The sequence below is a fragment of the Hipposideros armiger genome, unplaced genomic scaffold (assembly GCF_001890085.2).
Source record: "Hipposideros armiger isolate ML-2016 unplaced genomic scaffold, ASM189008v1 scaffold_76, whole genome shotgun sequence".
Classification (NCBI taxonomy): domain Eukaryota; kingdom Metazoa; phylum Chordata; class Mammalia; order Chiroptera; family Hipposideridae; genus Hipposideros; species Hipposideros armiger.
This window is the reverse complement of record NW_017731426.1, coordinates 894576-919933: the sequence shown is the minus strand read 5'-3', so window position 1 is coordinate 919933 and position 25358 is coordinate 894576. Positions and strand designations below refer to the sequence as shown.

Sequence of the window (25358 nt, the reverse complement as noted above, 5' to 3'; positions counted from 1 at the left end):
GCTCGGTCACGCTGATCCGATGGATTCAAGCACAAAATACCACATTCTTCGAGATTTTGCAGTCACGACTCCACATGCATGTATGGTCATCCCTTCTTTCCATTGTTACATGTTAGCTGTGAACTCGGTGAGAGGAAGAAGTTGCAGCGAATCGAGTAGTGAAGGAGTGGGCGTGGCTGAACCGATCAAGGTTTTACAATCAGGGTGATGAGTTTTATGTATTTGGAAAGATAACTGGAAGCGACATAAAGGAATAAATATGAGGGGCTAATATTTTTAAAAACTTTTTTTTAAATGGAGACCAAGACAGGATGTGAGTGTGAACAGGGAAGGAGATGGGGGAAATTTGAGAGAGAAATGAAGGCAATAACTCTACAGCGCACTTGAGACTAGAAAGACAGAACTGTTGCCAGTAGGGAAGTTGACTTAAAACATTGTGAACCTATGCATGTTTGTAAACAGAGAGGCAGAAATGCCACACATTTCGTCCAAGATGTGTAAGGTGAAAATTGGGAAGTCCCTGAGTGGAACAAGGATTCTAGAAGCCATAGTCCTGAGCAAGGGCTGAGGTTGGGGTTAGGAACAACAGTTAAGGTACCAGCAGTCAGGAATTGGGGAGCTGTCTTGAGAGTGACCAATCTGACTTCTTTCTCTTTCAGGATACAAGGGACACCTGCACAAGCATTGGATTTTGTCCTGCAACATCTTAAAGGTACCATCCAACACCTGAAGTGTTCTGTCTCCATGAAGTACCCCATGCTCCCTACCACATCCCACCAACCCTATACCTCAGCCAGAAAGAAATGTGGATGTCATGGAATGAAATGGTGGAATTTAGCTACCAAGTTGCTTAGAAGTACTACTGGCACATTACAAAAGTACATACTTCTAGCCTCCCAGTTCACTAGAGTCCATCTTTGTATTGGTAGCAGTGTTAACGCAGCTTAGTCAGTATATTTTGATTCTTTGTGTACTGCCTGGAGTACGAGGCAGAGGATGCTGATGGAATCGAAAAAAGTTGAAAAAAGTGCGTGAGTTACTAGCATAGGACTTGGTTTATAGTGTATGGTCAACAAATGAGAGTTTCCTCCCTGAGCCTCCTATTACCACATTTATGCATGCCACCTACCCATCAGATTGGATGTTCTGTGTAGCATAGGTCCATTTATTTAGAGAACCTTAAGGCAGGCTCTCTACTTTGCCTGCATATTATTGGGTTGTCGGAAAAGTCATGACACATTTTTGCAACAAAAAACAGAAAAAATATGTCATGACTTTTCTGACAACCCAATAGAATCACCTGGAGAGCTTTAAAAAATCCTAATGCCGAGGCTTCACCCTAGACCAATTAAATCAAAATCTAGGAGCCTGGACATCAGTATTTTTAAAACTTTATTTTGCTACTAAAGTTAAGAACCACTGTTTTAAGAGTTCCCTCTAGAAGAAGAAGAAAAAAGAAATTAGCCCTGTGGTTTAAGACCACCTGATCTGGAGAGCTATATATTTGGAAAATTTCTGAAGGGAAAAAGGCTAGAGCTTGAGATGGGCAGATGAGTAGGGCATAGTGAGCTATATTCAGGAGAGAGGCAATTATAAGAATGTGGTAAGCATCCTGATTTAGGAAAGGTTTGTGATGAGGTCATTAATGTAGGTCCCAGGAATATTACAGGATTTGCTGTAGAAAAGGAGGAATTTGAGCCTCCCAAGCTGGTCCTTTGATCTAGCACAGGCAACACAGATGATGATGTCTTTATTGCTTTACCACATGGTGAGTCTTGGGCCATCAGCAAGGGCTAATGGCAGTAGTGAGGTGGGGTGAAATTTTACAACCTGCTCTCCACCGTTGGTTGGGGAGGGGCATCAAGGCATCATTGAAGTGTGTCCATGTGGATGTTCTTGTCCAGGGGAGGGTGCCCTTGGGAAAGCATGCACAGCAGGCCACTGATAACGAAGCCTCCTCCCATAGCCTGTCAGGATTGAGTGGCCGCTCTGACTACCCAAGTGGTTTTGTTGGTACTGACACATGAGAAATTTAAAGTTTAAGCCTATTTTTTGTAGCCTTGCATGGTGAGTAGAGAATTACTTGAAATAGGAGGGATGGCATGTCTGGGTCAGGAATTTGAGCTTGTAAGAGACAAGGTACTTTCTAGTAGGACAACTCTGGTTTCTAGGAATATAAGTTATTCAGAAGTTGAAACCACCTTGGATGTCAAGACCCAAATATAGCAATAATGGCCAGGAATATCTTTTGCCACATAGGGTGACCTGTCTTTAATTGGGTCCCTTTTCTTGAGACATTCATTAGTTTGTCTAGCAAGAGAGCTGGTGAAATGGGAAAACATTGTCTCCTAGCTGAGACAAGGAATTCAGAGACTCTAAAGAGTCAACAACTAGAGGTTATGAAGAGGGTGAGTAGAAGATTATGCAGAAATGAGGAGGGGAGTGGAATAGAAAGATAGGAGACTCTGGGTGAGGAGGGAAGCAGGTTGAAAGTTAGAAATAGAAAAATCCCAAGTGGCGACACTTTAGTTAAGCTATTATAAATGTTAAAACAGGAGTGCTGCCTGAGGTCCTATGACAAGAGATACCAGAGACAGACCACTCTGTAGGACTTCTGCAAAATGTAAGAGGGTGAGAACTGATTAGACTACTCGTAATACTCTCACCCCAATCGGGCATAAAAGAGACAAGATGAAAATAGGGAAAGGGGTTTTGAAGAGGATATTTGAATGAAGTTATTGAAGTGCTATTAGACAAATAGTGAAAGAGAGAAGTAGTCACGTTCTTACCCTAAATTAAGTTTCCCTATTTACAGCAGGCACAAACTAGGTGGAGGGCGAAAAGCCTTAACTTTAAGTCAGGTGACAGATTTTGACTATTATACCGGACTGAATATTTTAACTGCTAACTTCTTTTAACTAAAAGTGACCAGAAAAAAGAATGGGACTGCCCAAGTTTTCATTCAGAATTGGGAGAAGAACAAACACCTACAGAGTGTTTTCACAGGGACAGTGGAAAGTAAAAATTAAGTTGCTTTAAACTGGTCCCAAAAGTCATGCTTGTTCAATGTGCTGAAACACTATTGTTGAGCACCTACTTTATTTTTTAGATCCTAGAGGTATAAAGATGAATTGGATGACAGTCCTCCCTACAAGAATATGAACACCGTGTAATATGATATATGCAATAATAGAAGTAGTATGTGTGAAAATTTAAAAAGTAGTATAGTAAAAAAGATGTGAGTATCTTGTTTTGGAGGGATTTGGGGTCAGAGGGACAGAACCGCAGAGAAGATGAAATCCAGGAGGCTTTGGAAGAGGAATACAGTAAAACCTTGGATTGCGAGTAATGTGGTTTGCGCGTTGTCCGCAAGACGAGCAAACATTTCTAATACATTTTAACGTGGTAAATGAGCGATGTCTTGCAATACGAGTAGTTTGTTTCTGGAACGAATTATGCTCGCAAACCAAGGTATTACTGTATATGTTGCAAAGGTGGACAAGGCAGAGGAAACTGTCAGGTCTAAGTCGGAAGCATGAAAGAAACAGCATGATATATGTGCGGAGAACTACAGTCAGTGTGAAGGGCATGCACATTCAGGTGGTTGATTAAAATGGAAGTGAAATGGAGACCACAGGAATTGGGGACGTGCAAGTCGGGCTGTTGGCAGTCTCATTCATGGGGAGTTAATGGAGTTTTAAACACACAAACACACACACACACACACACACACACACACACACCATTTCCTCCATCAGTCATTTGTTCCCTCTCCCCTCCCTTTTCTTTTATAAAATTTGCCAGTTTGTTAGTGAGCGCTGAGAAGGCAGCACGTGAACTCTTCTCCAGTTCAGCACGCATGGCTGATTGGATCTGGTTCTCTACCTGACTCTGCCTCCTAAGAATTTAGATAGGCACATTGAGAGACATTGTCATATTTTCCCCCCAGCTTTATTGAAGTATGATTGACAAAAAAAAATTGTATATATGTAAGGTGATGTTTTGGTATACGTATACATTGTGAAATGATTACCACAATGAAGCTAATTAACACATCCACATCACATAGTTACTATTTTGTGTGTGTGTGTGTGTGTGTGTGGTGAGAACACTTGACATCTATTCTCTTAGCAAATTCAGTATGTAATACATTGTTATTAACTATAGTCATCATGCTCTACATTAGGTCTCCAGAACTTACTCATGTTATAACTGAAAAGTTTGTACCCTTTGACCAGTGTCTCTCCATTTTCCCCACCCTCCAGCCCCTGGTAGTCACCATTCTACTTGCTGTTATTATGAATTTGACTTTTTTAGATTCCACATGTAAGTGAGATCACACAATATTTATCTTCCTGTGTTTAGTTTATTTCACTTAGCACAATGTCCTCCAGGTTCATCATGGCAGGATTTCCTTCTTTTTAAAGGCTGAATAGTATAGTAGTCCACTGTGTGTGTGTGTGTGTGTGTGTGCATGTGTGTGTCACATTTTCTTTATCCATTTATCCATCGATGAACATTTAGATTGTTTCCATACTTGGCTACTGTGAAGGATGCTACAATGAACATGGGAATGCAGACATCTCTTTGAGATAGTGATTTTATTTCCTTTAGCTATAGACCCAGAAGTGGGATTGCTGGATCATTTAGAATTTCTCTGAGCCTTATATAGAAAAACTAGAATTAATCTGACTCTTCTATAATAAAAGAAGTAAATACATCTTAAGCTCTGGATGTTGAGCCAGGAAGGAGCTTCAGTTTCTTGAAATTATATTCCATCTCCCCTGTGCTTGCTATCTTGCTTCTTAGAGTTTGCATTTCTGCACATTTCAAGTCAGCGTTTCTCCCCCCAGTATAAATATTCATAATAGCCATTGTTAGGATTCTGAGTTCGAAATAATCAGTTATGTGTCCACCTTATGAGACAAGTATACTCGTATACCTAGTTTAAATTCATGATTTGGGGTAGTCCAAATGCTATCCAAGGAATTGATCTTAATAATTAAATTTATTTAATAATTTAGCAACTCACGTTTAAAAATATTTATCTTTTCTCCTGTAAAATTCTTAAATTTTTCCTAGTGTCAGCCATCAGGTGTAGTTCTAAAGCATCTCCCAGTTAAGGCTGTAGGACTTAGACGAATGGCTTCACAAAAGTCAGAGGCCCCAAACTGAGGGGAAATATATTTCTTGTGTCCTTCCCAGCACTCTGTGACGGCGCTTCACGGTCCTTCTATGAAGCTAGCATTTTCATTCAGTTTCACCTAAAGAGACTTTTGAGGAAAGAAGCAGTGGAGGATGGAGGGAGTTACCATCGCAGTGTCCATATTCATCCCTAAAATCCTTTCAAGATTTAGGGTCAGCAACAATTCAGTAAGGAAAGGACCCATTAGGTAAATTTTACTCTGAAAAATGTTAATTGAAAGTCCTCCTCAGCAATTCAGCCCTTTTCCCTCTGCCTTTCTGTAGTCAGCTGGGTCCCATGGTGACTGGTTCTGAAAGAAATCATCCCCTTCAGCAGTTACCTAGCACCATGGCAACCAGGATGTCAGCAAAGCGGGGTAGATCCTGCACAAAACAGCTCCTATGGGCTCCCTTCCTGCCTCTCTAATTCAACGCTGCCTGAGGCCTAGGGATGGGGCTAAAGACATGCAGATATGCACACTCAAGAAATCCTATGTGCTTCTTTGTTTTTTTCCCATGAGCATAGATATATGGGCATACAGTGAATTATGCTATGAGAATCCCTCCCAAGCACAGAGCATATTTAAAGGATGAGGATTGTGATGGGATGGCGACAGGCATGGGATGGCCTTTGGATTTAATGATATATAAAAATTACATTTGTATTCATAAGGTAACAATAAATTGATAGAAGAGGGAGTCGGAGGACTAAACAAGACCTTAGGGAAGTATTTTAAAAATATTTTTATCTACCTGAGAGTAAAATGAACAAAAAATGGCTTCACTGAACACTGAAGGGGGTGTAATGCTGTCCGTGGTGCTGAATACTCCATTAGCCCAGATGTGCCAAGGGGGCTCCGGAGGCTGGTTAAGGAACACATTGCCATATTAAGGTACTGATGATAAGAAAGAAAAGGGCTGGGGAGAAAGCATCATTTCCCAGTCTACCAAGCAAGTCTGGATAATGCCCAGGATAAAATGTTCAGATGAAAAATAAAACAAAAAATAAAGTGGAAAAGCCTAGAGGTTTGGATGGTTGAATTTTCCCCTTTTCATATGGAGATTTTTGGTCAGAGCCAATCAGGTCGGAGATTTCTGCTGCTTTGCTCCTGAAAGGAAAAGTGGGGGAAGGGAGAGAAAAGATGGCCAGATTCTCCCCTTGAGCCACATGATCCATTTCCCATGTGACACATTCCAGAGCCTTGGAAAGGAGAAGGGAGGGGCACCAAGAGAGTGGGGCTGGGGGCGGGAAGATGGTTTAACAGTCAACCCTGCACAGCGTCATCTTGTCTCCCTACCAGGAAGCAGGCTGTGAGCCAAGGGAAAGGCAGAAGACAGATATGAATGCGTTCCCAAGATTTCCTGGTGGTTTATGTCATTCTCCAAACTCCTATGCAAGGGCTATTCCCGACCAAGAAGACCCAAGGAGACCGTCTCTAAAATCAAGTCCGGATGGAGGTATGTGCTAGAGATCCCGCGGTATTGTGGCTGAAATTTGGCTCAGAGTACAAAATACCTTCTTTTTTCCAGGCAATTTGGAGATTTTTGTTTTGGTTTATTTGCTGGTTGGGGCTTTATATTTGTTACAGGTCCAAAAAGATGCCTAGGTAAAATGAATAATTCACCAGAGTAAGTGCCTGTTGAAGACAAATTAGATGGAAATTCTGTATAGTGATAATTAATAAAACAAAGCACTCATTGATGAACAGGATTATTTTTCTTTGAATCCTGGAAAGAGGAAAAAGAAATATTACTGAAACCAATTAGATTTCATTGTCACTGCAATAAAACCCTGTTCCATCCCTTTTCAGCTGCTGCTTCTGTGCCCATGTTCCCAGAGGTTATTGGCAGTGGCTTAGGGAGCCTGAGTGGGCAGGCGTGCTGTTTCTTTGTGCTATGCAATCGGCTACCTTCTGATATTCCTGATACCAGGAGTGCTTGTGATTGTTTCCAGCTCTGGGTTACGACAGTAGGCTGCCACCGAATTTCAAATCTTAATAGAAAGCTACCAAGAAGGACCCCAGGAAGTTCTCAAAGGAATCGTCCAAAGTTATAGGCTAAAATAATCTGCCATTCACTCAAATCTTGGTATCTTTGACCATTTCTACCTAGCACAAAGAGGGAAGCTAGCAAATTTAAATTTTATTTCATCTTTAACGCATACTTATAAAATTCTTGCTATGTGTAAGGCATCAATCTAAGCACAAATAATCTGTCATTTAATCCTTATAATAACCCTCTGAGGGAAGTATTATTAGTACTCACATTTTGGAGATGAAGAAAGTAAGGCTCAGAGAGGTTAGGGAACTCTCCCAAGGTCACACAGCTAGCAAATAGTAGAAACAGGATTTGAACCCAAAAACCTTGACCCCCGAGTTCATGATCTTAATCACTGAACTATACTGCTTCTCTACTCACATGTCAGCAGTTGATTTGGCTACAGATTTTGTTCAGCTGATGCTACCAGAAGATTGAATCAGCCTGCTTGGCTAAAACAGATCCCTAGTGAAATCTGTATTTAATCTTGAATTATCCCAATAGCCATATTCTGTACCCCCAAAGAACCCAGTAAGTAATTGCTTGTTCTCTTCCCTTTGTGCTGTATAGATATCTGGTAGTAAAACACTGTGTTACTATGGTGACCAAATGATGTCTAAAGGAAAAAAAGAAATCTAGAATTACATCATGGTTGATTTTTTTTTTTTTAATACCAAACCTGGAAACATTCTCTGTCCTTTGAACCTAGTAATAAGATCAGCCTAAGTATGTTATCTTTTTTTTTTTTTTTAGCAGAGGATAGTTTTATTAGAGCAAAAAATAACAGCTCTCAAAACAAAGGGGGTCCCGACTGGGGTGCCCCCTAAGCATGTTATCTTTAAAAGCACTTACCTGGTTTTCAAAATAGATTAAAAACTTCTAAAATTATGAACATAAATTATGGTATCAAACTGACTAGATTTATTGTTTTAAAATCATGTTATCGTACTTTAAAGGAGTAGATTTCTCCCTTGCAAATTATTTTAGGGTTTTAAGGGAAAACTAGGAAGTTTTTTTGTTCTTTTTAACTTCTGGGAATTTCTGAGAGACAAGGATTTTCTTCCTTTGGTCTGTATAGTTTCCCTTCTGGCCATTGACAATAAAAGATGACTGATGTCATTCTTATATGCTGTGGGAAAACTAAGAGAATTTGCTAGGTCAGAGAGACAAAGAGGAGGAAAAGGGATAGGAATCTAAAATTTGTGAAATTCTTCCCTAAATGAGGTGTTTCCCTTCAGAGTTTCACCAAAGACGATTGTGAAGATTTGATTGTGTCCCCTTCAATACTGAACTTCAGTCCTTGGGACTAAGCCTTTGATCCCTGCTGAAATCTACATCTCCCTTGGACAAGTAACACTTTTACACTATTCTAGTCATCTGAAGGGAGCTTATGTATCCTTCCATCTTTGGATTTCTAGCACTTAGCACCGGGCCTGGTTTATGGTAAGCTCTCAATATATATGAGTATTTGCAAATGAAGAATGCGAAGACACACTCACAGCATTCCGCTGGAGCCAGTTTGGGGGGCCCATGCCTGCTTTGCTTTGCATGTATTTATAGGGAATATAGTGAGGAGATAAATGTACAGTAGGAGGAAACTTGGCAACAGTCAAAATTATGCCTGAAATTTATGTATGCCAGTCAGAGTGACCCCTGGAGCGGTAGCACACTGGAGTTCAAGACATATCCATAAATCCTTTCTTGGGGATTACCAATTCCCCTGACTTTTTAGAATGCAGTTCTGATATTTTAATTTACATCTGGATGGAGGCACCCCTAACAGTCTCATTTTGCTCTCATATTTTTTGCCTGGTACCATCACCCAACATTGAAGTAGTTCACTCGGGTTGAGAGCTAATGTCTTGAGAAGGTCAGTTCCTGCCCCAGGCAGTCCTGTCCTAAGAAACTGTGGCTCCCAGTCCCCAGAACACTACACCAAGAACTCACAGGACTACAGGACTCCTCCCTAGAAACCCCTGAAATCTTCCCTGTCAGAATGGGTTGGAGCCAGCCTGCCTTTCCCAAACCGTAGCAATTAGGACCCGAGTTCAAAAGATTATCTCAGAGTCAGCAGGCTAATTAGGCTTCAAGTATTTTAAGCCTAATTATCACCTCTCCTGATAATATACACAAATGTAACCCTTTCTATTATTTTTCAATCTAATTAAGTAAGGAGTGGAAGGGTGGGGTTCTTGTGGGTAAGGTGTGAGTCCCTGAATCCTATTCCCTCCTCCTCCTTACTTCCTCTGTTACCTGCTGAGTGACTGGTGCCAAAGAACCAGCCCTGCTGGAAGCACATAGAGCCTGGCAAGTGCTGCGTGCCCACCACACTCGGGGGACTTCTCAGATGAGCAGGTATGCAAGTGCACACAGGAGGCTTCGGTCTGAAAGCCTTAGCTGGGCTTCCTACTCATCCCTCTCAGATCTAAAAGGGGGCGATCTACTCAACTAGCTGAACTGGAGAAGTTAGAAGAGAGAAAATGGAGAGGCTTCCCCCTCGAGGAGAGGCTTTGTCACGTATGCTTTCAGCTTTGAAGCCAGGAATGAAAGAGGCTATAAGAAGGACACAGTGAGCATGTGACCTGGGTCCTGCCTTTCGGTCACAGTAATTTACCCACTGCTAGTAAACCCTACTCAATGAGTCAGGCCCTGCCAGCCGAATTATTCAATTCTTTCCTTTGGTATATAAATAGGGAGGGAGAAGAAATAGAAGGACCAGAGTGTGGATGCAATTTCTCCTCTATGAACCAAGGCAAAACGGGGATGCGATGGGAGGTGGCCTCTCTAGCAGGATAGTTTAAAGAGCAAAACGGGAGTTACTGTCATGAATATATTTCCCTGTTTGGAGAGTCGGTTTCCCTTGGCTAAACTTTTAAAGCAGTTATCTCCTGGAGCCCTTCATTCAGTTTGCTTTCCTAAGCACTGGACGTCTGCCATCTCTAGTCCTGATAGAAATTCTATGATGTGCATTATTAGTCTCAATTTCCGATCAGGAAACTGAAGCTCAGAGAACTTAACTAACCTGGCCGAAGTCACACAAATACAGCCAGGATGTGAATCCAGGTGTCTAATTCTGTGCTCTTTCCACTATATCACAAGTAAAGTTCTTTCCTCTGCTTTCTTTTCACAAAAATATATGTTTGGATATTAGATTAGTACATATACAGTTCTAGGAAATTTGGAAAATATTGAGAAGTATAAAAAATGGAATGAAAATAAAAGTCAAGTCATGATCTCGCCACCTAGAAACAACCATTGTTAAAATTTTGGTGTATTTCTTCTCAGTCTTTTTCAACGCATATAATGATAACAAAAGTAAACGTTTGTTAAGCACTTGCTTTGTTCCAGACATTGTTCTTAGCTTCTTTCTTGTGTAATTTTATTTTATTCTCATAACAGATCAATAAGATGGGTACTTTTATTATCCTAATTTTCCTGGTGAAGATGCTCAATAAGCACAAAGATGTTAAGTAACTTGCAGAGGCTACATAGGTAGTGAGTGAGTTGAAACCCAGGCAGGCTGGTCTAGAGCAGGGTTTCTCAAATGCGCTGCTGGCATTTGGGTAATTCCTTGGGGGTGCTTTCCTCTTTATTGTAAAATGTTGAGCCGCATCCCTGGCCTCTGCCTACCAGATGCCAGTAACCCCCTCCTTCCCAGTTGTGACAATCAATAATGTTTTCATACATTGCCCAATGTCCCCTGGGTGGCAAAATTACCTCTGAACCACTGCTCTAGAGCCCAAGCTCTCAACTGCTATTCAGTACAGCCGCTTCATATTTAAAATGTGCATAGAGGGCCGGCCGAGTGGCGCGATGGTTAAGGGCTCGCTTGGGATGCCAGAGGGCCCCGGTTCGGATCCCACATGTGAGGGCCAGTGACACTGCCCTCCACAGCTAAGATGCTGAACAACAGCTCAACCTGGAGCTGGGCTGCCATGAGTCGCCGGCGACGGCGTGGGCTGCAGTCCCTGTGGCAGTGGATTGCAATGGGCTACCGTGTGTGGCCAGCAGCCAGCGTGAGCGGCCAGCAGCCGCAGTGAGCGGCTGTCCAGATGCCGGCGACTGATCTGCCTCGCCAGAGAAGAGCGCAATGATGGTGCCAACTTGGGCCAGTGAAGCAACGTCCTCCACAACTAGATTGAAGAACAAAACGACAGCAACTTGCCTGTTCCCCCCCCCCAAATCCCCAAAAAAAAAAAAAATCTTAAAAAAAAAAAAAATGTGCATAGAGCTATTTTCTGCCACATCTAAAGAAGGAAATACACCTTTAAATTTGGGTATAGGCTGTGTAACCTTCCTGGAATGTCAATGGCTTTGTAGATTGTAGGTAGGAGGTTAGTTACTTACAGAAAAATGCTCATTAGTAGACTTTTATAATAGGTTTATAGAATCACACCGTGGGGAACCATGTTTCTCTTATTATTTTTTTCCCGGTTCTCTGTGCCAGGCACCCTTTAGCCTTCAAGAATTCAAACTTCAGGGCCGGCTGAGTGGCTCAGTTGGTTAAGAGCTTGCTCAAGAGTGTGAGCTCTGAACAACAGCGGTTCTAGTCCTGGCCCGAGCTGAGCTGCTGCTGAGCTGCTGCTGAGCTGCCAACAGGTGGCAGGATGGCTCAGCTGGAAAAAAAAAAAAAAGAATTCAAACTTAAGGTGTACAGGAGATACATACATCAGGGCAGTGCTTATCAACCAAAGTGTCAAAATAGATTGCTGTGTCCCAAACAAAAGATGCCTGTTGCAAATAATTGCTTGCTGATAAAGTACCAAAATTTGCCAGTGATTTATTTTTTAAATTTAATTGTAATAAATTTAAGGATATCTACGTGATTATTTTCTTCTCACCATGATTTTTTAGGTTGAGTATTGTGTTGGAGTTATATGTAGAGCTTCTAGAATTGCATATAATTCTGGATCTGTCTAGGGGTGTGTCACACATATGAACCCATTTGTTATGTCTGTCTCTGAAGAAGAAAGGTTGAAAATGACCAGTGTAGGTGATTTGAGTTAACCATTGCTGATGTGCAGAGAGGATTAAAATAAGATGCATTGTTGCCGGCCGAGTGGCTCAGTTGGTTAAGAGCTCGCTCAAGAGTTTGAGCTCTGAGCAACAGCGGTTCGATGCCTGGCTCAAGCTGAGCAGCCGCTGAGCTGCCAACAGGTGCAGCCGCTGAGCTGCCAACAAATAAATAAATAAATAAATAAATAAAATGCATTGAGAAATGATAGCAGTAGCATTTTTAACCTATAAAATGTCTAAAAAAATTTGGCACTAAAATATATATTAACCATATGAAACATATGCAAATATACAATCAACCATATTTTTAGTGATATATATAGTTGCATAATTTGTCCAAGAAAAATGTACATTAATGCAAATTCAAATCTGACTTTTGCTCCATTAGCTTGAAGTTTGCTTTTTTGGAAAACCCTGATTGAGGCCAATGGTGCAGATCAAACTTTACCCAGAATGTTGATGTGAATTTGATGGGAGACAACTGCTTCTGAGAAATAAGAGTTCTTTGTAGGTCCCTGTTCAGCTTATACTTCGTTCTTAAGAAATCTTTCACCTTCTTTTCAAATAGCTGTAAATCACATTTCTTGTACAGCTCTTTGCTTTGAGTGCAGTGAGTCTGGTCTTTGCCTCCTCACCTCTGTCCTATTTAAGTCACACAACTGGAGAAGTTGATACTGAAATCAGAGCTTGGAAATGAAATGGAACATTTACCTCCAAAACAACTGGTTGCCTCTACTTGAACTCAGTGAGCACACAGCAGGTATTCAAAAAAACGTTTGTTGTAATGAATGAAATTGAGTTTGCTGAGGTTCAAATTCCTTCGCCAAATTGTTTTCTTCAGAATTCAGAAGACACCCTACTGGGAAGAGAGGTGTGGAGCATTGGTAGAAGATCATCAGGGGTTCTAATGAAACGTTTCTCCCCTCTGAGAAGTTAGGTATTAGAATGGAGAGCAAATACAGGTGGCACGTCTTCTTTGACCAGACCACTTCTTGCAAAGGATCTTCCATAGATGATTGTTGGCACATCCAGGATAATTGAGGACGCACTTAGCTCCTCATCTGTTTTTCACAGTTAATTATAATTATTCCAGAATTTAATTATAATATGGCAGACAGTTTATTTATACATTTACCCTTTTAGGGGCCTTAGTTATCTGTTTTTCCTTAGTACCCAGCACAGTTTCTTGGTTTACTGACTGAATAAACAGAGCTGCAGGGATTTCAGGCAGAGTCAGAAAGTCATGCCATCATCAGGGGAGACCTAGACATCCAGGATAATTGAGGACAGCTTGGCTGGCCTGTAGGTAGAATTCATCTCTCCTTTGGAGACCCATCTACTGCTCTTGGATATCAAAAGCTCACAGTGCTGGCCCCCAGCAGCCCTACACAGCCCATCAAATGCACTCAGGATGAGCTCTCTGCTGGGTGAGAGTGTGGGTTATTAAGTTAAGTGGCTGTATGTTGCTCATCTCATTGTCTACCTATCAGTTTTTGTTCATTTCTAAAGTGACCTTAGAAATCATGCAGATCAACTCATTCATATTGTACACATGGAAACAGAGACGCAGCGAGACTGATTTACTTAAGGTCCTTCCTTACACTGATATCAAAATAAGACCTGGGTCTTTTGACTTGCTGTCCAGTGCTTATAATCAGAATTAGAACCCGGGTGTCTTAGCTCCCAGTCCAACGTCTAAGGTGAATAGAAAGCACTATACACTCTAAGTTTTTCACCGTTTCTAATATACTAGATGCTGCTGGGTAGTGGAAACTGATAGAATGGCTGGTATAAATTTTAGTTTTCACCCTCAAGCATATACAAAATGCTGTATTGAGTTAGTTTCTATTGCCACTGTAACAAATGAACACAAATTCAGTGGCTTAAGATCATAGCCATTTCTGTGTCACAGTTCTGCAGGTCTGAAGTCGGTGTGCGAGGCTTGTTTCTCTGCTTGGTCTCACAGGCAGAAATCGAGGGGTTGGCTGGACTGCTTTCCTTTGTGGGGGCTCTGGGGATGACTCCTGTCCCATGCTCATTTTGATGGTTGGCAGAATCTAGCGCCTGGTGGTTGTAGGACTAAGGGCACGTTTCCTTGATGGCTGTCAGTTGGGGGCCACCCATCACCCCTAGAGGCCTCTCCCTGGTTCTTGCATGTGGGCCCCTGCATCGCAGAGTTAGCAACAGCCTGTCAATTCCTTCTTATGCTTGGAATCTGCCTCTGACTTCTTCTGCCGCATCTCTCTGCCATCAACCAGACAAAACTCTCTGTTCTTCAGGGCTCATTAGTTTGGGCCCACCTGAATAATTCAGGATAATCTCCTCATTTTAAGTTCCATAACCTTAGTTATATGTAAAATGTCCCTTTTGCTATATAATGTAATGTATTCCCACGTTCCAGGGATTAGGGTGTTAGCTTTCGGGGGCCGTTCTGCCTACTACACACATTATTTCCTCTCAATAATAGCAAGGCTCCATATAGTCAATAATATTGTAATAACTATGTTGTGGGCTATTTTGTGAAATTAGAAGAGGCTGTTTTGAAAACCCCCCTCTGTTTAAAACATCATGCTCCCCTTGAAAGCATAACCAATATCCAAACAAAAAGAAAATGTGCTTAGTCTGATCTCAGGAAACTGATCACTGTTGGGAAACCAGTCAAAGGCACGGAGCTGGAAATATTATGAGGGAATATTTATACATATTATAAAAGAGGAGGAAAGGGAAAAGGACATTATAGAAAATTCCAGGCTTTTAAGCTTGTGACACTAGTGGTCTAAAATGTTGGAGGGGAAACTCTGTTTTCACTGGAAGTATGAGGTTCTTTTGCAGTTATTCAGAATTATCTAGTAGAAATAATTAAAGCAGAGTGGATTCTATAAGCTTTTGAGAAAGACATATTCAATCCAGTTATATACTTTGGTTTAGGGTATAGAAAAAAAGTTTTATCTGGCTAACATGTTAACTAAGAAATCATCCACAACTTGGAGTAAGGCTGTGTTTATTTATTTGGACCTCATTTCCCCCTTAAAAACGTTGCGAATGATGATTGTGGACCCAGGCCCCGTCACAAAAGCCATTCACCCTTAACAAAGCTAAATTATGTGACTAATGTTAGTATTATCACTATAGTATGTGATATGTGATATGGTTATTAAAATTTCCTTGTCATATGGCTTACAAGACTTTTATGGGCAGACGGTAGGTAGTAAGAGTGCTAATTTTTGAAGCACTTGTTATGTACCAGACCCCGAACTAAGATGTTTTATAAAACTATCCAAGGATAACACCTATTGAGTATTTTCCTCGTACCAGGCAGATTGACTTGCATTAACTCATTTAACTCCTGTGCATATATTATCTCATTTAATCCTCATCATAATCAAATGAGATAGGAACTAATTATCCTCATTTTATAGATAAGACAACTAGAGGTCCAGAGGTGCATACGTAACCACTTTGCAATATTCCTATATTGTGAGATGAAAAATAAATATTTTACACCACAAGATTATGTTCTGGGTGTAGGTTTGTCAGATTTAGTGAATAAAAATACAGAATATTGGGGCTGGCCGAGTGGCTCAGTTGGTTAAGCGCTCACTCAAGAGTGCGGCTCTGAGCAACAGGGTTGCCGGTTCAATTCCTGGCCCAAGCTGAGCTGCAGCTGAGCTGCCAACAGGTGGCAGGATGGCTCAGCTAAAAAAAGAAAAAAAAGAATATCATGTATGGGATATTGCATGGAACATAGTTATGCTAATAATAATTTGTTATTTATCTGAAATTCACATTTAACTGAGCATCCTGTATTTCATCTGGTAACCCTATTTGGGTGGCACATTATGAGACTATGTCTTACCTTCTCCAGTTTTCCTTTTCCCCAACCACAGTCATGCTGGTGACTGATCACCTGGGCCTTATACAGTTCTATAAAGCACTTAGCACAGTGTCCACACCACAGCCATAGCTCAGGGACAGAAAGCAATATAGCCACTCAGGAAGCTTCCAAAGAGCCTGTGTGGCCTCTTTGGCCATTTGGAAACTCAGGGATTATGTGTAAGTTCAGGTTTTGAGATAGGTTCCCTGTAAACCCTACACTACTAGAAGTGGTGAGCTAGTAAACGTTTAACAAGTTGCCTCTTCAAGGAGAAAAACCTGATTTGTGGTGCTCGTCAAGTTCCATAGTGTAAATATTCTTATTGTGGCTGATTCATGATACCAACATGATGTCATTGAACTTGGAGTTGGGAAGAAATGTGTACAACTGACTCTGGGGAGCCCATGCAAGCCACTGTTCCGGGCATTTCTCATTTTCATATATCAGCAAATCAAGTCTATGTAGCAATGAAAGGTTTAAGAGAGAATATCTACCACCATGGTATTTTCCAAATTAAAACTATTAAACATTTTGAAAGACAATTTCTGACTTGGGGTAATACCACTGATCAAAATTTTTCCTCACTTCAATTTAGACTGAAGTCTACAGTTCTGCTTTCATTTTGCATTTAAAAGGCAACAGTTAATCATCCTTCAGAATGAATTTCCAATACTCTCATTCTTTATTCTGAAGAAAACAGGTACTTCTACACCAACATGTCTGCTGCACTTTTGATGCTAAGCCTCCATGCAGGATATGGTCGGAGTCACTTTGTTTTCCCACAAATGTTCACTATGTCACATATGTCTGAGCTAGCATAGTCAACAGATGTATCTGTGGGCAGTTACTTTGTATTCCTGTGTTTGAGGAGTCAAAAAAGGCCTATCCGTTTGTAACCAGTGCAGAGCCAGCCCTTTGTGGCCTTCCTGGGCATGAAGTCCCAGGAGTAGAGTAATGGCTTTGGATGAGGCAGTCCTGGGGTGACCACTTTCCAACTGTGTGACCTTGGTGAAGAACTTCATTTTTTTTTTTCATTTATGAAACAGGGCTAATAACATTACCTACCTTAAAGGGCTACGCATATAGTGTCTGACACATGTAGTAATCACAAAATAAGTATCAACTTTTGGTAGTATTGATGTTGTAACTACTGTCATCATGGTAATTAATCTTACTGCTCAGTATTAAACTGCCTTATGTATCTCTTCTGGTCCAGCAGATACTTTCCATTCTACAGAAAATATTTTTTCCCCCCAACCAAATCATGTAAAAATTCAATATTATAAAAATTCTAGTTTGACATTACATTTTTTAACAAATCTCAGAAATAAAAATGCTCTTTCTACATTGTGAGAATGTCTGTAAATCTTTATAATTTCAGGCGGGAAAAAAAAAATCCAAAAATCATTCCTTAGGATTTTTTGAGTCTGGAACAAACCTAACCAGCAGTTAATAAACTTAGCCAGGAATAGCCCATGGCAGGACTATGACATGAACAAAACTTGTCATCTGCGCCCCTCTAGTCTTCATTGTGGTCCTCTCATTAGTTTATAGTCATCCATTCAACCATCCATCAAAGTATGATTTTAAAAAATCATAAAGTTAAAAGTATGATTCTCATGCAAATATAGAATGGCCATATGTTAAAGATTTATTAACTTATTACCAAAGGAACCAATGAGATAATAAGGCTGGTTCCCAGAGCATTTGAAGAAATGGGTTTTTACAGGTTTTTTTGTTTTTGTTTCTTTAAAAGTATGTCAGCATATGATTGCTAGGTAGACACATAACTGGTTAATGTCTTACAGGGCAATAAGTCCATAGCCTGTAGGGTTATTTTTCTGCTAGACAGAAATCTGCATGTTAACACATAACTTCACAATGTCTGGATTCTAGTCATATAGCAAACAGCAAAATCAAACACAGATACATTCTCTCAGAGAATGATGGTAATCCTTGTAGATGCCCATCTAACAATGTCCTAGCATGATTTTGAAAAGATTTGCTATTCTCTTTTATTTTCAAGCATTGGATCATTTTTATTAACACATCTATCCATTTATGTATTCAGTAAACCCTTATTAATATCTATATGCCCCAGGGATGTAGAGCTCTTTAGGACAGTTCCTGTCCTCAAGGAACTTATAACCTAATGGGAGAGACAAACGTTCAAAATAAAAATTACAATACAAACTGATAGGCATATTCCCTTCCCAGGCTTTCTAGAATCCCATCATTACAGCGGTCCACCTAATGCCTACTTCTATACCATGTCAACCCATCCACCATTTTCCCCACTTACATGCTAAAACACATCTCTCAGAGCCCAGTGCATGAATGAGTCTTCTCTTAGATAATATATAGAGATACGTTTTAATAAGGGCCTTCAATACTCAACCCAGTAGAGTGTGTCACATGGAGGCTCAGAACTGGTTGGGAGGAGGCAGGCTGAGCAGGAAAGCAGTGACAAAGTCTTTCCTGTCTTAAAATTACTGCATGTGGGTGACTTGGACATAATTAACTATTTAAGCAGCCCTTGTATTTCAGAAACACTCCCTTGAAGATGTATTTATTTCCAAGTTAATAGAGCAGGGGAGACCTTGCTAAAATTTAACTTGGGACTTTAGAATTCAGTTACAATATGGCAGACTATTTTAGGGGGGAGTGCGGTGCAGGAGCCTGTCTGAGGACACGTAAACTACCTTCACTCTCCCTTAAATGAGTTCTATTTCATGTAGCGGTTGACCTGATTGACTTCAGTTCACCAGCCCTGTTCTCATGCTTTCCCCTATTATCCATGGTCACCGGTGTTTCAGCTCCCTGCGAATACACAATGATTTTTCTCTCTGCATGTAATTCTCCTCACAGAGCCATCTAGAGTAGGAGTCATGTATTTCAGTTCTCTGTCCTTATGGATTCAACTCAGTAAATATTTAGTAAGCAGTTATTAATGTAAAGAACTTCAGGGGAAGCTGTAGCGCATGGAAAAAGAATAATACCCTCCTCCCAGGAGCCCATAGCTTAGTGGGGGAAGACAGAAACATGGAAATAATTCTAAAGCAGTGATCCTTAATCCTGGCTGCACATTAGGATCACCGGGGGAACTCGGAAACATCCCGATGCCCAGGCTGCACTCCAGACCAATTAAATTAGAGTCCCTGGGGTAGGACCCAGGCGTCAGTGTTTTTTTTTAAAGCTCCCTAGGAGAGTCCAGTGTGTTGCCAAGCTAGAGAATCATTGTTCTAAAGCCAAAGAAACAGAAAATGCTGCAGTAAAGGACTAACAAAGTGTTGTATGAACAAAGATACCACAACCATTCTGGATATGCTAATATTCGTATCCACTGTCTGACCGCATTTCAGCCCATGAATGCAGAAAATATAGCCTCTCATTGTAACCATGGGAAAAATTTAGGTCAGTTTGATTGTAGGGCATTTAGAAACTATATACTCCAGGAGGTACGGTCTGCAGGAGACTATGTCTCTAAGGGGAAAATGGCCCAAAAAAGCTCAACCCAGAAAGATGACCTCCAAATTCATTCCACATGCTCTCTCTTTCCCTTGGATTTTTTTTTTTTTTTTACTGCCTGGTCTTCCTGAAGAAGTTCTTGTCACCCTCCAAGCCCCTTTCAAACCTCATCCTTTGTGAAGCCTTTCCTTTTCTTCCTCCTATCCCAAGCGAAATTGGGTCCTGATTTTTCTCTTGCACTTAGCTCCTCATCTGTTTTTCACAGTTAATTATAATTATTCCAGAATTTAATTATAATATGGCAGACAGTTTATTTATACATTTACCCTTTTAGGGGCCTTACTTATCTGTTTTTCCTTAGTACCCAGCACAGTTTCTTGGTTTACTGACTGAAAAAACAGAGCTGCAGTGATTTCAGGCAGAGTCAGAAAGTCATGCCATCATCAGGGGAGACCTAGACTCAGGAATTCCCCGGGTTTCCTTGTCCCATTGCTGAGCAGTGGGACTCTCTGCTTCCAAGAGGTCGGGTTGGAGGAATGAGCAGATGCACTCATTGGAGTGAAGGAGCTGGAGGAAGTGATGGGAGAAGGCCTCGCAGCACTTTAATTGTAGGCGTGAGCCTGAGTGTCGCCTGCAGAGTTTTGCAATGAGAGGAAGTGAGAAACAGGAAGTCCACAGGTTTTAGTGTGTATATTGACTAGAGAAAAGTGCTTGTGCCACGGACGCCCGTTTTTATTTTGGCCACAGCCATCCCCAAAAGCTATAGAACAGCGCTTTCTATCTGAGAAAACTGCTCATCTGTTTTATTTTTCAACTTGAAACCTTTTTAAAAATTGGGTTTCCTTTGGCATTTTGTAAGTTTTACACATATGAAGGTGAAAACATTTCAGTTTTATAAGTACGAGGATCATGTATTCCAGATTATTTTCTAGGACAGTGCTAATTTTAGATCTTATGTTCTGTTTTCAGACTGTGTTTCCTGATTTTTTTTTTTAATAGGGAAAGTATGGTGGTGTTTCCTACGATTAACTATCAACTGGCCAGACTTTTTATAGTCAGATGTCTCATTATCTTACATTTCTCTTTGAGAAATTAAGTGGGGCTGCCTTATGGACGAAAATCCTGAAGGTAACATGGAGCTGGCATTTAGTATGTCTCCCTGAGCTCCAGACTTTTGTTGAATATGGTGTCTTGGCGAGAACAATATATAATATATTAACAACACTCCTCTCCATACCACACAAATCAGTGCAAAAATCTTTCAAGGAAAAACGGGTCATTTAAGAAGTTTTCTTTCATTACGAACTGTTCTTTCATCCCACCTCTAAAACTTCAGACATTTCTTTGTGTCCTCACAGGAACCCGCCAAGAGGGACACCGGGTCCTGCTATAGCCTGCTGCTGCCACAGGCCAGATGGAATTGCTCTGGCTATTATGGGTTCAGTTGCTATGCTCTCTCTTTCTTTTTAACAGATTCAGAGCAAATTAAACCTTAGTGATCCCACTGTGACCAAAGTCACCTCAATTTTAATTGAATGGCCCACAATTATACCATCTTTTTACCTATTAAAAAGTATAACATTTTTTCTCACTGAATAGTACCAGAAAAGATAAATGCTAAACTTTATATTATTATTCTATATTGAAGGATCATAAGCTCTTAAAAAGTTGCTGAGTAACAGTTATATTTGGTTGTTTTTAATCATCTGAATGCCATAAGGTTTCTAGTAATCTGGTTACATTCTTTAGAAGACATCTTGTATGTTCTTCAGTCACTATGTCATTGTTATGAAACAATAACTAAGAATAGCATCAAAATATGTCACTGATAGGTGTCAGGCTATTCGTACATGAACCACATCATCTTTTGGAAAAAGCAGGCTATTTTCAGAGGTCATTAAATGAGGAGCTACTTCTGGCTCGTGTAGAAGTGTTATGGTTGCTCCAAGTGCTTCCATAATGCTTGTGTAATGGAAATTCCGCAGTAAGTAAGGCCGGGGTCCTTCCCAGTAGCCAGCCAGTCTGTATTCACAGATTCCTGTTAGCTATTTCCATAGCTGACATCTGAGCGTTTCCATCTGCCTGCGTTTTCCTCTCTTGCAGCCTCATTATTTTAGTGTTACGACATTCAGGAACGTCTCACTTACTTGCCCAGAATACCAACAGCTCTTCAGATGGGGGTAACACCCTTACCATGAGTCAGGTTTGAGTTCCCTAACCCTCTGTGATCCCCAATAAGGATATGTTTAGGAGTGGGGCTTGATATGAGTTCCCCCACATTTGACTAAGGGGCAAGAGAGGGTGAGGCCAGCAGGAGCCTGAGCTGAGATCTGCTAAAAACAGCTCCTGAAATGAAAGAGAAATGGGGCCAGAGTTTTTTTCTGGAATGTAGTCATGTCTTCCTGCCAAGCACAAGTCCTACTCAGTGACAAATGACAGCCAATCTAAGTGTCAAATAAGATTGTTAGCCTTAGAACTCAATCTGTAGAACCCCATTTAACAGGAGGCTTCATTCTTCTTTTCTTATCTAGAACTAAGAGAAAAAAACTGAATATGGTTTTTGCTCACAGAATGGATAACAGCAAGCCGCCGTTGGTTATTCCAACACTTCTGGTGCCCCTCCAAAACCACAGCTGCACCGAAACAGCTACGCCTCTGCCAAGCCACGACCTGACGGACTTATATGAGGAGCACGGTTGGATGAGCAACAGAACAGACCTGCAGTATGGACTGAAACCCGGGGAAGTGGCCACAGCCAGCATTTTCTTTGGGACCCTGTGGTTGTTTTCTATCGTTGGCAATTCCCTGGTTTGTTTGGTCATCCATCGGAGTAGGAGGACTCAGTCCACCACCAACTACTTTGTGGTCTCCATGGCCTGTGCGGATCTTCTCGTTAGCATTGCCAGCACGCCTTTCGTCCTGCTGCAGTTCACCACCGGAAGGTGGACACTCGGCAGTGCAATGTGCAAGGTGGTACGGTATTTCCAGTATCTCACCCCGGGCGTCCAGATCTACGTCCTCCTGTCCATCTGCATAGACCGGTTCTATACCATTGTCTACCCTCTGAGCTTCAAGGTGTCCAGAGAAAAAGCCAAGAAAATGATTGCAGCATCGTGGATCTTTGATGCAGCCTTTGTGACCCCCGTGTTCTTTTTTTACGGCTCCAACTGGGACAACCATTGTAACTATTTCCTCCCTTCCTCTTGGGAAGGAACTGCCTATACTGTCCTCCACTTCTTGGTGGGCTTTGTGATTCCATCTGTCCTCATCATCTTATTTTACCAGAAGGTCATAAAGTATATTTGGAGAATAGGCACTGATGGCCGAACTGTGAGGAGGACAATGAACATTGTCCCAAGGACAAAAGTGAAAACTATCAAGATGTTCCTCATTTTAAACCTATTGTTTTTGCTCTCCTGGCTGCCTTTTCATGTAGCTCAGCTGTGGCACCCCCAGGAACGAGACTATAAGAAAAGTTCTCTTGTGTTCACAGCGATCACATGGGTATCCTTTAGTTCTTCAGCCTCTAAACCTACTCTGTATTCTATTTATAATGCCAATTTTAGGAGAGGCATGAAAGAGACTTTTTGCATGTCCTCAATGAAATGTTACCGAAGCAATGCCTATACTATCACAACCAGTTCAAGGATGGCCAAAAAAAACTATGTTGGCATTTCAGAAATCCCTCCCATGGCCAAAACTATAACCAAAGACTCAATCTATGATTCATTTGACAGAGAAGCCAAGGAAAAAAAGCTTGCTTGGCCCATTAACTCAAATCCACCAAATACTTTTGTCTAATTTCTCAGAATTCTTTCAATTATTGTTATGCGCCAGAGATTAAAAATCTTTAACTATAAAGAAATAAGCTATTTATATATTTTTTCAATCAACTTCCTGAGGGAAATGTTTTCTTTTGTAAAATGCATTCACTTGCTGATTATAGTTTTTGTGGGTTTTATTTTCCTTACTTTTTGTTTTAGGGGAAGCATTCACCTTGAGCTCTTTTTACTATTGGGTCGTCGGGAAAGTCATGACGCATTTTTGCATTGAAAAACATAGAAAAATACGTCATGACTTTCCCAACGACCCAATATATTATTTACATGCCATACACACACACAGAAAATAAAATGCCTTCCTACTTTTTAATTACCACTTATAATTACCATTAATTACCAAAAAGCATAAACCATACACACAGTCTTTGATTCATGATTCAACACAGTTTTCTAGCTTCCTTTTTCTCCTCCCTACTGAAATGTTATAACTGTGGGCTTCTGTTCCAAATGAAATCCCATGTCACACATTTCAGAGACTTGTCCTTCTTCTAAGCAACATTTAGAAAGTGTTAATATTGTGTATGTTTTTAAATTACCTTCTAAGTAGTCGCTATCCAGATCTGCTATAGAAAGCACTCCATACGTGTAAGTGCATGGTGGAAAGTTCGTGAACTTAATTGTCTGACCTCGTATACAGTATTGGAATATACTGGAACTTGCTGGGCAGTCCTCTGATTGAATTTCATCAGGATTCTTAGGGAAAGAAAGCTTATAGAGTTACCTAATCTCTGTCTGTCTCTCCCTCCCCCTGTCCCTCCCTCCCTTCCTCCTTCCCTCTTTAATTTTCATGTTCCCTTAACTTAAGCAGCTGATGAGGATGCCTTGAAAAATTTCAAGTCAGTGGGATGTTTTTCTCACATCTGAGTCCCATCTAGGCTATGTCTAGGATATTTACTTTCCTTCTTTAAGTTCAAGCAAATGAGCAGGTGCCCTTGCTAGGCAAGCCTAGAAAATGCCAAAGGGAAAAATGACAGATGGCATTTCCCTGTGCTCTGCCCTTTGGCTGCCTGCCCCTACCCCTATACACTAGGACAGCTAGAGACTCAGACACGAGGTCATTTCTGCAGCCAGTGCCTCCTCCCCTCATCTTTCTCCAGCATACATCATCACCCTCGCCAACTCAAACTCCTCGTCTGTGATAACTCCGGGATTTTCTTTCTCTAGTTGCTAGGTCTCCATTATTTCAAATCTAGGACCAGCACATTTTTAAAATGTTCTTACACATATTTAAACAATAAAGAGCTTACAGACAAGACTAGCATGCATTTTCACACCTTAGTTAACAAGACCAGCAAATGATAATTCCAGTTGTTCAGCACTTTAACCTGCATTATCTCATTTTATCCTCTCCAGAATTCTGTGATGTGCTTACTATTATCTCTTTTTTATAGACAAGGAAACTGGAACTCAAAGCTCTGTGACTTGTCCAAGTTGGAATGTGACAGAGCTGGTGTTCACACTCGGGTCCTCTACCTGCAAGTCTGTTGCTCTTTCTTTGACATTACAGATGTCTCTCTCCCACACAAGTGGACAAACCCATCCAGGCCTCAGGGGGCTTCCTGGCTGCTGCTTGGGTGGAAGTCTAACGTTAAGAGGACCTGGCCATTCTTAAAAGGAGAGTCTAGATGAAATTTAATGAGCTGGCCCTCCCCTTTTCCTTGGCTGTGGATAGGTTGTTGGATTTTTGGTGCTGAATGTCTGAGATACAGAAAGAAGCCTGTACCTTCCACCTCACAGACACAGGGAAACGAGACAAAATTAAGGTTGATATTTGGAGTAAGCAACAACGATAAAACATTTCATCTGCAAAACATTTATACAGTTGATGCTTTTAAGCGGAGGTGCTTCTTTCAAGACATTCAAAAGATAAAAATAGTATCTCATATTTTTCTTGTTTTTATTTCTCCGCAACATGTTCTTACTTATCCCATCAGTAA

General features: G+C 40.9%; 1 protein-coding gene across 6 annotated transcripts; it reads left to right on the top strand.

Moving 5' to 3' along the window:
- GPR19 (G protein-coupled receptor 19) lies at nt 1-23597 on the top strand. Of its 6 annotated transcripts, none has more exons than XM_019643248.1 (4): nt 1-80; nt 660-712; nt 6486-6642; nt 22111-23596. In XM_019643248.1, the coding sequence occupies exons 3-4, from the start codon at nt 6557-6559 to the stop codon at nt 23378-23380; spliced, it is 1356 nt and encodes a 451-aa protein (XP_019498793.1). In that variant the 5' UTR covers nt 1-80; nt 660-712; nt 6486-6556; the 3' UTR covers nt 23381-23596. The 6 variants fall into 6 exon arrangements, with proteins under 6 accessions (XP_019498793.1, XP_019498794.1, XP_019498795.1 ...); XM_019643249.1 differs by lacking the exon at nt 1-80 and adding an exon at nt 157-204; XM_019643253.1 differs by lacking the exons at nt 1-80; nt 660-712 and adding an exon at nt 8460-9576 and having other exon boundaries at nt 6552-6642; nt 22150-23597.
- Nucleotides 23598-25358: the final 1761 nt, after the last annotated feature.